Source organism: Phyllopteryx taeniolatus, unplaced genomic scaffold (assembly GCF_024500385.1).
Source record: "Phyllopteryx taeniolatus isolate TA_2022b unplaced genomic scaffold, UOR_Ptae_1.2 contig_36, whole genome shotgun sequence".
Taxonomy (NCBI): Eukaryota; Metazoa; Chordata; class Actinopteri; order Syngnathiformes; family Syngnathidae; genus Phyllopteryx; species Phyllopteryx taeniolatus.
In genome coordinates this window covers 162,756-176,348 of record NW_026903294.1, presented here as the reverse complement: position 1 = coordinate 176,348, position 13,593 = coordinate 162,756, and the positions used below count along the sequence as shown (strand labels likewise).

Genomic DNA, 13,593 nt, shown 5'->3' with positions numbered 1-13,593 from the left:
GTCAGTCCATCTTAGATGAGCTCGGGCCCAGAGAAGCCGGCGGCGTTTCTGGGTGTTGTTGATGAATGGCTTTTGCTTTGCATAGTAGAGTTTTAAGTTGCACCTCCGGATGTAGCGCCGAACTGTATTTACTGACATTGGTTTTCTGAAGTGTTCCTGAGCCCATGCGGTGATATCCTTTACACACTGATGTCGCTTTTTGATGCAGTGCCGCCTGAGGGATCGCAGGTCACGGGCATTCGATGTCGGTTTTCGGCCTTGCCGCTTACAAGCGGTGATTTCTCCAGAGTCTCTGAACTTTTGATGATATTTTGGACCGTAGATGATGAAATCCCTCAATTCCTCGCAATTGCACGTTGAGGAACTTTGTCCTTAAACTGTTGGACTATTTTCTCACGCACTTGTTCACAAAGAGGTGAACCTCGCCCCGTCTTTGCTTGTGAATGGCTGAGCAATTCAATTGAGGGAAGCTCCTTTTCTACCCGATCATGGCCCCCACCTGTTCCCAATGAGCCCGTCCACCTGTGGGATGTTCCAAACAGGTCTTTCATGAGCATTCCTCAACTTTCTCCGTCTCTTTTCCCACCTGTGCCAGCGTTTTGGAACGAATTCTAAGTTCATGATTATTTGCTCAAAACAATCAAGTTTATCAGTTTGAAGATGAAATATCTTGTCTTTGTAGTAGTACTAGTATTCAATGAAAGATAGGTCGAACGTGATTTGCAAATCATTGTCTTCTGTTTTTCTTTGTGTTTAACACAACGTCCCAACTTCATTGGAATTGGGCTTGTAATCGAAACCCCAAAAACAGATCATGACACACCGGCTTCCAAATAAGAGGCAGAACGTGCTTGCTTCAAGCTGTTTATTTGTCACTCCCTGTTGTCATTTATTGTAAAACTTAAAACATGAAACGAGAATTCAACATTATATATATTTAAACCCCAAAATGTTCAACCAATTCACATTATTTCAACGAACCAAAGCTAATGCAAAGGAATGTACTATACTAAAGTGGCAGCATGCACTCATGTTTTATATAACGTAGCTGTGGAGCGGAATCCCCTCACCCCCGAAATGAAAAGTGTTCAGGAAATAACATTGACAAAAAAAGACAGCTTGCTTTAGTTTCTAAACAGCGGATTTGTTCAAGTTGGTAAACCTTACATTGTTGCCATATGTCATTGCGTTATCGTACTATCATATGAACAACAGCGAGCACCCCAAAATGATGATTCCAGAACTATGGAAACGAGGTCATTTAAGAAGGGACATAAAACACGATCATTCTCGGCGCGTGAACTGACGAAGCCTGCTCAGATGAGAGGCGGACATTGAATTGCTCTCTGCTGTTCTTGCCAACACACTTGTGTTTCTTAACGTAGTGGTGCCGAGAGAACGTCTGACCGCATTCTGTGCAGCCAAATGGCTTCTCCCCAGTGTGTGTTCTTATGTGATTTTTCAGGGTTCCCTTCTGAGAGAATCTTTGACCACAATCTTCGCAGGAAAATGGTTTCTCACCAGTGTGTGTTCTCGTGTGTCTTTTTAAGTCTCCCTTAGCAAAAAATCTTTTCCCACAAACTAAGCAGGAGAAAGGCTTCTCCCCAGTGTGTGTTCTTGTGTGATGTTTTAACGTGTCCTTCTGCGAGAATCTTTGGCCACAAACTGAGCAGGAAAAAGGTTTCTCACCAGTGTGGGTTTTTGTGTGTTTTTTTAAGGTTCCCTTCACAGAGAATCTTTGACCACAAAGTGAGCAGGCAAAAGGTTTCTCACCAGTGTGGGTCCTTGTGTGACTTGTCAAGTTGCCCTTCTTGGTGAATCGTTGACCGCAAACGGAGCAGGTAAAACATTTCTTTACAGTGTGGGTTCTTGTGTGTCTTGTCATGTTTCCCTTATTGGAGAATCTCTGGCCACAAACTGAGCAGGCGAAAGGTTTCTCTCCAGTGTGTGTTCTTGTATGACGACTTAAGCTGACCTTCTGAGAGAATCTCTGGCCACAAACTGTGCAGGCAAAAGGTTTCTCTCCAGTGTGGGTTCTCATGTGTTGTTTCAACTTTCCCCTATAAGCAAAGGTTTTCCCACACTGAGAACATTTCCATCGTTTGTTGTCAGTGGGAGATGTCTCACCACCTTCAGACTGCTTATCATCATCATCACCATCCGTGTGAGGAGAGTGTGACGCCATGTCATCACTATCTGATAGTGGAGCTAGAAGGCCGTCTGATGGCGATCCTCCACAGTGGTCTTCTCCATCACCTTCTGTTGTCATGTGACTTGAGCTCCTGCTTGAAGGCTTCGTCCATCTGCTCTCCTCACTTTGACCTTCATCTCCACTCTTCAAAGAGACACCAGTCAAATGACCTCGAATGATTTCCTCCTGCTCTTCCTGTTTAAAACGTGGGAACTCTTCCTCCTCCTCTTTGATGTGGCGGGGCTCCAGCTCGTCTATGTTTTTAAAGTGATGAACTGCTTCGTCCTCCTCTTCCTCTTTCATGTGAGGGGAGTCTGGCTTCAGCCACTCAGGACGAAGATCTTGACTGACGTCTGCAAGACGCAAAGACAAACAAATGTCATTTAATGATCAACTCTCTCCTTAATCCTGTTTACATGTTAGAGCCTCCCGCCATCGAGGAGTTGACGAGAACAACGGGGGGGGGGGGGGGGGGGGGGGCTAGGAGGGAGGAGTGAAAAGTAATTGGAGACATCATACCTAAATGTTGTGATTTCATGGCTGGGGGCACTTAAATACGATCTCTCGTCACTGACGCATGTCGCATCGTCTCAATGAAATGAATCTGCGTATGTGGAATGATCGACGTGGCTGACGTGGAAACGCATCCGCAAACCCATAAATACCTGGCCGATTGTTCTGATACTTTCGGGTGTGTGTCATCGAGACTTCACACTGGCCTGATCGGTATCGGCCGACAATTAGCATTTTATGACGATCGCGTTTAATGTCATAATTCGCTGATGAATGACGTCATTGACATTTACTCCACGTCGCCGACGTAATACTGTAAATATCTGCCCACCAATAAAGTTATTGAAGAAAAAAACCCACATCTGAGACAGACAACACGTAATGCCCGGATCAGACGACAAGATAAATTTGCCCTTTCACGATTGCACTATGTCAGGCTACTGCAGTAAAATCTTGTATTCTGATACCACCGCATCCCTTTTTTTACGATCACTGGGCTTTATCGTCAACTCAAATGCGACCGGGTACACTCGTTACCGTGGCGACGACAACAATAATGGATCGTGCCGTATGTTTACAAGAACAAAATGGGGGAAAAACATATGCTGACGGTCACCTGTGGTCGTGAGAGGACTTTCATTCAGGGATTGCCTGAGGTATGTTCGAGTACTTTTAATACGATGCCGCTCGCAAGCAGGCATCAAAACGTTATGTAGCCTAGCAAGCTCGTGTTAACACCAAATGTTCTAGGCGAACATCACTGCAGACACTGCACCAATCCGCCTGTCGATCTCCCGTTCCATTCTTCCCTCACTCGTGAACAAGACACCAAGACATTTGAACTCCTCCACTTGGGGAAGGATCTCATCCCCGACCTGGAGAGGGCACTCCACCCTTTTCCGACTAAGGACCAGGACAGCCCCACAACATCCAGAGCCTTGAGGAACTCCGGGCGAATCTCATCCACCCCCGGGGCCTTGCCACCGAGGAGCTTTTTAACCACCTCGGTGACCTCAACCCCAGAGATAGGAGAGCCCGCCTCAGATACCCCAGACTCTGCTTCCTCATGGGAAGGCGTGTCGGTGGAATTGAGGAGGTCTTCAAAGTATTCTCCCCACCGATTCACAACGTCCCGAGTCGAGGTCAGCAGCGCCCCCTCCCCACTATACACAGTGTTGGCGGTGCACTGCTTTCCCCTCCTACAGGTGGTGAACCCATGGGAACCCCCACGTTACCTATTCGGGCTGTGCCCGGCCGGGCCCCGTGGGTGCGGGCCCGGCCACCAGGCGCTCGCCTTCGAGCCACACCTCCAGGCCTGGCTCCAGAGGGGGGCCCCGGTGACCTGCATCCGGGCAAGGGAAACCTAGATCCATATATTTTGTTCGCCATAGGGGTTTTTGGAGTCGTGCTTTGTCTGGTCCTTCATCTCGGACCTGTTTGCCATGGGTGACCCTAGCAGGGGCCGTGAAGCCCCAGACAACTTAGCTCCTAGGATCATCGGGACACACAAACCCCCCCACCACGATAAGGTGACGGCTCAAGGAGAGGATGAAAAAAGCTACATTATTCATTGTAAATATAATTTTGGAGCAATTCAGTACACAAGTATATTCAGTAAATGCACATGTTATTTAAATCGACACATTGCTCCATCTTGTGATCGGATCGGTGATTGCTTATCATTTTTTTCAACCCGGCCCCAAAAATCCTGGTCGTGTCGAGCCTGCCGGGAATGACCCCAATACAACTGCTTGATGCCAACGTATACCGTATTACTACCATGACTACTTCTACTCGAATAGCACTACTGCTTCAAGCGTTGCCATCACTCCTACTACCAGACATGCAAACACCAAAGGCACGACAAAGGTGACAAAAAAATAAAATAAAATAAAACATCCATAAACTAATTATATAACTGTAGGCGCGTTTCCTAATTAATACAAAAGAGTGTTACAAGTTATCAAATGTGAATGTGCAAATTCTTAGTGGCTGTGTGAGTGCGTGCGTGTGTATGCGCAGTCAAAAGTCCCCCCCAAAAAACATCCGCAATTTACTGCACGCTGTTTTCTCAAGTTACAAGTGAGCTGAAATATGCGCGTTTGGGCAGACAGTGCCGGACAGTGCCGGACTGCAATACATGCAAGTTGTTGTTTTTGTCGGTCGAAATGTAAACAAGAGTACAGCGCCGTTGCCTCCATGGTCACGATGACCTTCCCGACACGGACGCCACGTAGGCACGACGATCAGCGGGGCAGGCTTATCTAGCGTGACCACCTCTGTCCGGGAAGCCCAATGGAAGACGTCGCGTGAGGTCATGTGACTTCCTTGTGTGGTTTGGATTGGGGAACTCGACTTAAACGTCACTAGTGCTTAAATTGGAGTGACGCAAACAGCGCCCAATGCGGAAGTCGAAGTCATCGTCTCGCGCACAAAATAGTTAATAATAATAGTAATTGTAAATCAACAAAAGTAGTGAGCGACATTTAGATCATTGTAAGGGGGTAAAAGTACTGTTACATACATACAAAGAAAGTAGAACGAATAAGCTTGGAAATTAAGTTGTGTGTAATAATGTGAAATGACACTGGGAAAAAGTATTCAACACAATAACGTGTTTATTTAATACTTTGTACGACAAGCTTTGCTTGCAATGACAGTTTCAAGATGCCTCCTATATGGAGAAACTAGTCGCACGCATTGCGCTGGTTGATTTTGACCCATTCCTCCACACAAGCAGTCTTCAAATCTTGAAGGTTCCGTGGGCTTCTTTTATGGACCTTGAGTTTCAGTTCTTTTCATAGATTTTCAATTGGCTTCAAGTCAGGTGATTGGCTGGGCCATTCTAGCGGCTTTTTTGTTTTATTTTATTTGAAACCATTTGAGTGTTTCCTTGGCAGTATGCTTTGGATCATCATCCTGCTGAAATGTCCACCCTCATTGAATTTTCACCATCCTTGTAGCTAGCAGTAGATTTTTTTGTCAAGAATGTCTTGGTACATTTGCCCATTCATCTTTCCTTCAATAAAGTGACGTTTACCAGTCCCACTTTCTGAAAAGCAGCCCCACACCATCATGTTCCCGCAGCCGAAATTCACGGTTGGTACGGTGTTTTTCGGGCGATGTGCAGTGCCATTTCTCCTCCAAACACGGTGGGCATTGTGGCATCCAACCAGTTCAATTTTGGTCTCATCAGACCAGACTATATTCTCCCAGCATTTAACTAGCTCGAGCAAACTTTAAAGAAGCTTCACATGCTTTTTTCAGCAGCGAGGTCTTGCGTTGTTGCTAGCGTGCATCCAGGCCCTGGTGGCAGAGTGCATTATTCGCCGTTGTCATTGTGACAACAGCACCTGCTAATTCGAGGTCTTTTTGAAGCTCTCGTGTGGTCCTTGGCTCTTGGACAACTCGCCTGATTATCCTTTCCACTCCGCTGCCAGAAATCGTGCGAGGCTAACCTGATCGAGGCAAATTTATGGTGGTACGATTGGCTTTCGACTTCCGTATTCAGGCCCCAAGCGTGCTCACCGGAACATTCAGAAGCTTAGCTACGGGCCTGTAACCAATGCCGTCGTTATGTTTTGCAACAATTAGTTCGTGATGGTCTTGAGACAGCTCTTTGCGCTTACCCATCGTGAGATGTGTCACCTTGGCAACGAGACCTTTGTCGGCATTCGATTTGGGAGCGAACCAGCTGATATTCATTTGCACTGGATTGCCGTTTTGATTACCGATAGATTTTAGGTGTCGTCTCGGCTTTCCAGGCCTTTTTGCACCTCCCTTTCTTCATGTGTTCAATACTTTTTCCCTATGTCATTTCACATTATTACACACAACTTAATTTCTGAGCTGATTTCTTCTAAAATCTACTTTGCCCAAACAAGCCATGTAAAATGGGTAAAGCTGCTACACTTTGATAATGCAGCATTGCACGATGCCCACGACCTTTTCCCAGATCTTGACAAACGCCGGTTGTACCCCCGAGTCCGCATACTGTAATCATGAGGGGACGCCTTACTGAATTGTAATAATGTTATATTCAATGAAACATCAGATAGTGCCTGCAATTGAACAGAGGAATATTATTTCGAAGGGAAACTTTTTCCCAAACAAGTGAACCCACCTGCTCTGCGCGGCACAACTCGAGGCCGCAGATCGAACGCAGCGTCCGGTCGTTGACCTTGTGGCTCCTCCTCCTCTTTCGGGCCCCGAGGTTCCTCCTCGTACTCCGCCGTCCTCCTCGCGCGCATTTTCACACGACGATCGCAACACTTTTGGGTAAAGGGACGAGAAAGCGAGTGCAAATCGAACATGTGAAACAATTATATCAAGGTTAAGAATTGCACGTCGTGGGTTAAACAGTACGTGAGTTCAAATGGCAAACCACCAAAGTGGTAGATGGGATTGCTGCCAACAAGAGGAAACGGTAGACTATGCAATTATGCATCGAAAGAGATCGGAGACAGAAATCGGACAGCTAATCTGTGACTTCAGGAGAGCAAATGTGTGTTAAAACATTATAGACATGACTCGACAAAGGATTCAGATTAGGATATTCATAACAATAAGGATTCAGGAAGGAAGTGTTAAGAGATCTCATTTCAGTACCTCAGACAAACAAAGCTGATCGAATTTAGTTTTTTTTTTTTTTTAAAAACACGTTTATTGAGAGATGATCGCGGACTTCAGGAGGCATCCTGCGCCACAGCTGCCCCTCACGTTGTCCAGCTGCCTCGTGTCAACCGTCGAGACCTTCACGTTCCTGGGAATTACAGTCTCTCAGGACCCAAAGTGGGCGACCCACATCAAAAGGCCCAGCAGAGGATGTACTTCCTGCGGCTTGTGAGAAAGCACGGCCTGCCGCCGGAGCTGCTGAGACAGTTCTACGCAGCGGTCGTCGAACTAGCAGACATTCCGACAGCTTCTTCCCTCTTGCGATCAACTTCTTAAACACCTGACCTCCAATTCCATGACAACATGCTGGCAATTTTTGGACTTGAGTTCATTGTCCCATTTCTGTGGGGCCAATTCTATTTTACTCGTGCACTCACTGTAGTCGTCTCGCCACGCTGCACTAGTTGCATATACTGGCCACTCGTGCCAGAGGAGCATCGGCCCCATTTGCACACTGACTGAGGAGTATCTGCAACATTTGCACAATCAACATTGTCCCAGACTATCGCACTACTCGCTTGAAGTCTCGCCGCCCTTTGCACAACGCTCATTGCACCGGACTATTGCGATATTAGTCATTCGAACTGCTCGAAGTGCTCGAGGACTCTGCATCTTTTTGCACAATTGTCAAAAAAAAAAAAAAAAAAAAAAAAAAAAGAAATGTACCGGCATTACCAGACAACTAGCAACCCTTTACTGCTCAGTGACTGTTTTTTTTTTTTTTTGTCAATGTCTTTGTGTCTCCAAAGTGTTCTCTGCCAATTGACCGTCTGTTGTCGTACTCGAGCGGCTCCAACTACTTTTTTGGACATACTTGGCAAAATAAAGATGATTCTGATTCTGATTGTTGTCCCCACTGCTAACTAGTCGGTGGCGGAAAAGAAGAACACTTTACCTCCGGCTTGATCTCTGCTTCGCGAAGTGTTGCTCACAAACGCGTCTCTTTGTTAGCAAGCTAGGCTAGGCTAGGCTAGGCTAGGCTAGGCCGAGCAGCTTCAAGGTGCACGAGACGGCTCCAACCGGACACGAAGATGGCACGAGTGACGTTTTCGTCCACTAAAGTCGTGATCGGGGGCGTCCCGCGTCGAGGATTCCCAACATTCGGTCCAAATTCGGCAAGATTTGCTGAAGTACGATCGAGCCTCCTCCCGCCCTGCTCGCCCGTCTCGCTTTTTTTTTTTTTTTTAATAACTTTATTGAACATATTGCACATTTGACAGCAAATCACGCTCACATTACAAGTGTGCAAATTTGGAACACTGAGTTGCCAGGGGCACATAATGAGACAAAGACGGGGGTCGGGGGGGCATTCGACACGTGCACTCGCAGTCTTTTACGCCACTAATCGATTGTAACCTAATTCAAAGTCCTTGTAGAATATGGAGGCGGCACAGTGAACCACTGCTTAGCACATCCGTTTTTGAATGCAATTCTTCAAATAGAAATGATTCAAATTCGGTCACATCCGGTGTTCGACCCTGAACACAATGGATTGTTCACAACGGGAGAAATCAAATGCCAAAATACTCCACACTTAAAACTTGAAATCAACTGTATTAAGTATATACAAAATATTAGGCCCCTTGTTTCTGCAGGTGCAACTAAAGGTACCTTTGTTTGAACAAATCGAATGATGACAACAGAAACAGCTCATAAGTGTTGAATACAAGAGCTGATCGCTAGCTCGAGCATTTTCCCACGGTTTTCTTGATCATAAACACAATGACATTTTTTACTGCATGTGTCAGCATATGAAACGACGACCAAATTACAAAGGGCAAAACATAAAAGACAGACACCAATGGCATGCATCATTCCCATTTTGTGTTCGGCAAATCCAAACAATTGAAAAAAAAGTCTCCTAACATAGGTGGAACTTTCCATGTCCTTGTACAAGCTACTGTACGTATGTCCTCATTAGCATATCTTAATATTGTCTAATATGTGACATGGAGCATCGCGGTATCTTGAGGACTCCTCGCATGTGTTCGCCTGTTGCTTTAAATCTTTTCTGCCGTGAAGGATTGTGGGTAATATGACTCCTCCCTTTTGTTGAGTTGGTCAGTAGAAACGTTCGCTGAAAGAGGCTCGAAGGGTCGCGTTGAAACATTTGATTGTTTCCGAAATCGAACGAGTGCTTCGCGGCCACGGCGCTCGGATAGGAAAGTTCCAGAGACCCAAACGAGACTCCGAAGAGGCCCGAGGAGCTCGACGGACAAACGCGGTGCACCAAATCTTCCTAAAATTGGGAGCGAATGTGCTCAAGTCTCGCACGGGAGGTCATCACGTCGTGACTTTAGGTGACCCAAACATCATCCGTGCGATCGTCGTGTCCGGTGGGAGTCGTCTCGGTGCACGTTGAAGCTCCTCGGCCTAGCCTAGCCTAGCTTAGCCTAGCTTAGCTTGCTAGCAAAGAGACGCGTTTGGGATCAACGCGTCGCTTAAGCGTGGACATAGAAGTGTTGTCGTGTGAAAATGTTTGCGAGAAGGACAGCAGAGTCCGAGGAGGAGCCCCAAAGTCAACTGCCGGACGCTGTTTGCGAGATGCAGCCGCGAGATGTGCTCGACAGCGCAGGTTGGTTCACTTGCTCGCCTCATGCAGACCTTTGGTCATCGGAAGGGTGCTGGTTCGATGGCGCGTTCCTCAAGTGTCACACTTTGACTCCATTTGCTTGGCTTGCCCAGTCAAAGTGTCGAATTGGCGTGGGGGGGGGGGGGGGGGGGGGGGGGATTGCTGCTACTTTTAAATGATTTCAGTGTAAATCAGTGATACTGGCTGATTTGAGCTCTTGGTTTTTTTTCCTCAGTAAAAGGTTCCCCTCCAAGATACAAGGGAACGTTCACAATCTGTACATCATTGGTGCCTTGTTAACATTCGTGTGGACAGTAACATGGGAAAATAATTCCATATTATTATAGTGACTCTTATTATACTCTTATTATAGTTCAGAGTTCAGCATCTGAAATCCTCAATTTCTTCATCTTATTTGATCTCATCCTCATTGTAAAATATGACCCCCCCCCCCCCCCCCCCCCCCCCCCCCCCCCCCGACATAGCCAGCATTGTTGAGAAAGGCTTTTTTTTTTAAGCGATTACTTGAACTGAAATGGACTTATTGACAAATTTCAATCAGGTTTCCGAACTCATCCTAGTGCAGGTATAAGTTCTTGTCAAAGTGCGAAATGAAATCAGGTTGAACGCTGATTCGGTGAAAGTGTCCGTTCTGGTCTTGTTGGATCTCAGTGCAACTTTGGACGATTGATCGTAACATACCGCTGAACAAGTTTGAAACGTTGATAGGACAAAATGGAACAGTCCTTAAATGCTTCAGGTTCTGCCTGGAGGAAAGGAGGTTATTTTAGAATCATCGGAATTGTTCAATCTCATCAAATTGCGATGGCCAACGGGGTCCCTCAAAGGTCAGTCCTCGGACACGTTCTGTTCAGCCTGTATATGCTCCCCTTGGGTCAAATTCTTCAGAACCTCAATATCGACTATCATAGTGATGCAGATGACACACAGTTACGTATAATCTAGCAATGGCGATGAAACACGGCCAGTGTGAAAGTTTATCAAAAGATGGAGGCCACACGGCAAGCAGCAGACGGCTAGCGTGTCATTCCTTTGGGCCAGATGCTCTCAGAATACGTGATCGTACTTGGTTGTGTTTCGTTATTTGCTCTTGTGTTTTTTCATTTTGAGCCTGCTGGACACATTTTGTGTTGTCAGTGATAACGTTACACGAAATAATGCCAATTGAATAAACCAAGTTGCTAGCGCTAGGTGATATGGACTTGAAATAAAATCGCACATTTTCTGTCGTAGTAGTAGTAGCGGTGTCCCGGGGACTGTTGTAAGTTGTTGTTTCTATACGTGTTTGAGGGCCAAAATTAAATCACACATCGCCTGACTGCCATCTGCGAACATACACATGCGTACAGAGAGAGAGAGAGAGACTGGCGGACATCATCAGCATTACCGGTGTGGACCCCTTTTGGTAAAGACGTCATCCGGCATGGCTTTACGGGAAAAAACGCTCTTACCTGAACTCGTCTGTTCACATCATTCGAAATAAATGTTCTACATTTTTAAGGGTAACAATGTAAAATGGAATCCTGACCTGACTTTCAACAGCTGCATCAAACCAAACACTAAAAGAGCCTTTTACCAGCTGAAGAACATATCCAGAGTGAAGGCTTGAATGTGCCAAGCAGACCAGGAGAAGCTCATCCATGTTTTTATCTCAAGGAGGCTTGACTATTCTAATGGTCTTCTGATGGGAGTCCGCTTGGGAATGTCCTTGGATAAGACAAACTTGCTGTTTTTAGCAAGGCTACGAATCTCAGAGAATTTACACTAGAGTTCTGCAACTATAAAAGAATACATTATAAAGGAAAGGCTTATCAGTAAAATAAGTCATTTTACCAACTCACACAATATGAGAACTTACTTGACCAAACCATGTGGGTTTGTCTTGTGTTTTGCAGACATCCGTGAAGATCTTTGTCCTGCGTGGCAGGAGCCAAAGCTCCCTCACCTTAAAGAGGAAGTGGAGGACAAAGAGGTCCTCCAAGTGGAATTGGAGCTTACTTCAATGATAAAAGAGGAGGAGCCAAAGTGCGCCCTCATCAAACAGGAAGAGGAGGAGGAGGACATCGCCAGTTTTCCTTCGACTGGTTTTCCTTTGAAGCACGAAGATGAACGTCAAAGCGAGGAGAACAGAGTGGCGGAGCCTCCAAACAGCAGCTCAAGTCAACACATGACAAGAGAAGGTGATGGAGGATCACAAGCTGATGGTCTCCTAGCCCCACTATCAGATAGTGACGACATGATGTCACACTCGCCTCACAATGGCGATGATGAACAGTCTGAAAGCGATATGGCATGTCACACGAACAACAACCGATGGAAATGTTCGCAGTGTGGGAAAACTTTGGCTTATAAAAGGAATTTGAAACAACACATGAAAATGCACACTGGAGAAAAACCCATTGCTTGCTCAGTTTGCAGTAAAAGATTCACCAAGAAGGGTGACTTAAAAAAGCACACAAGAACACACACTGGCGAGAAACCTTTTGCCTGCTCATTTTGCGGTCAAAGGTTCACACAAAAGGGTGACTTAAAAACACACACAAGAATCCATACTGGCGAGAAACCTTTTGCCTGCTCAGTTTGTGGTCAAATGTTCACACAGAAGGGAACCTTAAAAACACACACAAGAACCCACACTGGTGAGAAACCTTTTGACTGCTCAATTTGTGGTCAAAAGTTCACACAGAAGGGAACCTTAAAAACCCACACAAGAACCCACACGGGTGAGAAACCTTTTACCTGCTCAGTTTGCGGTCAAAAATTCTCAGGAAAGGGAACCTTAAAAACACACGCACGAACTCACACTGGTGAGAAACCTTTTGCCTGCTTAGTTTGTGGTAAAGGATTCAATGAAGAGGAACACTTAAAAAGACACACTCGAACCCACACTGGTGAGAAACCGTTTTCCTGCTCAGTGTGTGGTCAAAGATTCTCTGTCAAGGGAACCTTAAAAACACATACAAGAACCCATACTGGTGAGAAACCGTTTTCCTGCTCAGTTTGTGGTCAAAGATTCTCTGTCAAGGGAAACTTAAACACACACACAAGAACCCACACTGGCGAGAAACCTTTTCCTTGCACCGTTTGTGGTCAAAAATTCTCTCGTAAGAATGGGGCTAAGACCCACAAGTGTGCTGGTGAGAATCACGGCGATCAAGACGCTAGAATTGCACGTTAGGTTAAGTTAGGTTTATTCGATGAACTTTCATTCGCAGATTCATTTCAGAAAACCACCAGGGTGAAGCCGATCGAAAAGGCGCAGATTGACAGATTGAGGCCATGGTTTTACCATGCATCTGATGAGCTTTACAAAACAAAGACTTCATTCGTTCATTCATTGATTTTCCACACCGCTTCTCCTCACGCGGGTCGCGGGCGTGCCGGAGCCCATCCCAGCTAACTTCGGGGCAGGAGGCGGCGTACACCCTGAACTGGTGGCCAGCCAATCGCAGGGCACATAGAAACAAACAACCGTTCGCGCTCGCGTTCACACCTACGGACAATTTCGAGTCTTCAATTACTGGTAACCTCCATCCAAAATGATGATGTACTTTGTGCCTGTATCTGTATTCATAGTTTCAGTGTAATTGAGAATATGTGAAATAAACCCATTTGAGAGAAA

At 46.0% G+C, this 13,593-nt stretch overlaps 2 protein-coding genes across 3 annotated transcripts; one reads left to right on the top strand and one right to left on the bottom strand.

Annotated features, from left to right (window-relative positions):
- Positions 1 to 848: 848 nt before the first annotated feature.
- Positions 849 to 11,946, bottom strand: LOC133473709 (gastrula zinc finger protein XlCGF57.1-like). Its single transcript, XM_061765328.1, has 3 exons — positions 11,830 to 11,946; positions 6,828 to 6,975; positions 849 to 2,544 (listed from the first exon to the last, which is right to left on the bottom strand). Exons 2-3 carry the CDS (start codon positions 6,952 to 6,954, stop codon positions 1,262 to 1,264), a joined length of 1,410 nt encoding a protein of 469 aa, XP_061621312.1. The 5' UTR covers positions 6,955 to 6,975; positions 11,830 to 11,946; the 3' UTR covers positions 849 to 1,261.
- LOC133473710 (gastrula zinc finger protein XlCGF8.2DB-like) lies at positions 9,110 to 13,579 on the top strand. 2 transcript variants are annotated; one of them, XM_061765330.1, is made up of 2 exons: positions 9,110 to 9,953; positions 11,867 to 13,579. In XM_061765330.1, the coding sequence occupies exons 1-2, from the start codon at positions 9,854 to 9,856 to the stop codon at positions 13,147 to 13,149; spliced, it is 1,383 nt and encodes a 460-aa protein (XP_061621314.1). In that variant the 5' UTR covers positions 9,110 to 9,853; the 3' UTR covers positions 13,150 to 13,579. The 2 variants fall into 2 exon arrangements, with proteins under 2 accessions (XP_061621314.1, XP_061621315.1); XM_061765331.1 differs by having other exon boundaries at positions 9,112 to 9,678; positions 11,867 to 13,578.
- Positions 13,580 to 13,593: the final 14 nt, after the last annotated feature.

Bases quoted from the DNA above. Each gene is read 5' to 3' on its own strand.
- LOC133473709 (XM_061765328.1), bottom strand. From the start codon at position 6,954: ATGCGCGCGAGGAGGACGGCGGAGTACGAGGAGGAACCTCGGGGCCCG. The intron at 2,545-6,827 runs GTGGGTTCACTT...TGCGTCTTGCAG, and splicing joins AGTTGTGCCGCGCAGAGCAG to ACGTCAGTCAAGATCTTCGT.
- LOC133473710 (XM_061765330.1), top strand. From the start codon at position 9,854: ATGTTTGCGAGAAGGACAGCAGAGTCCGAGGAGGAGCCCCAAAGTCAA. The intron at 9,954-11,866 runs GTTGGTTCACTT...TGTGTTTTGCAG, and splicing joins AGATGTGCTCGACAGCGCAG to ACATCCGTGAAGATCTTTGT.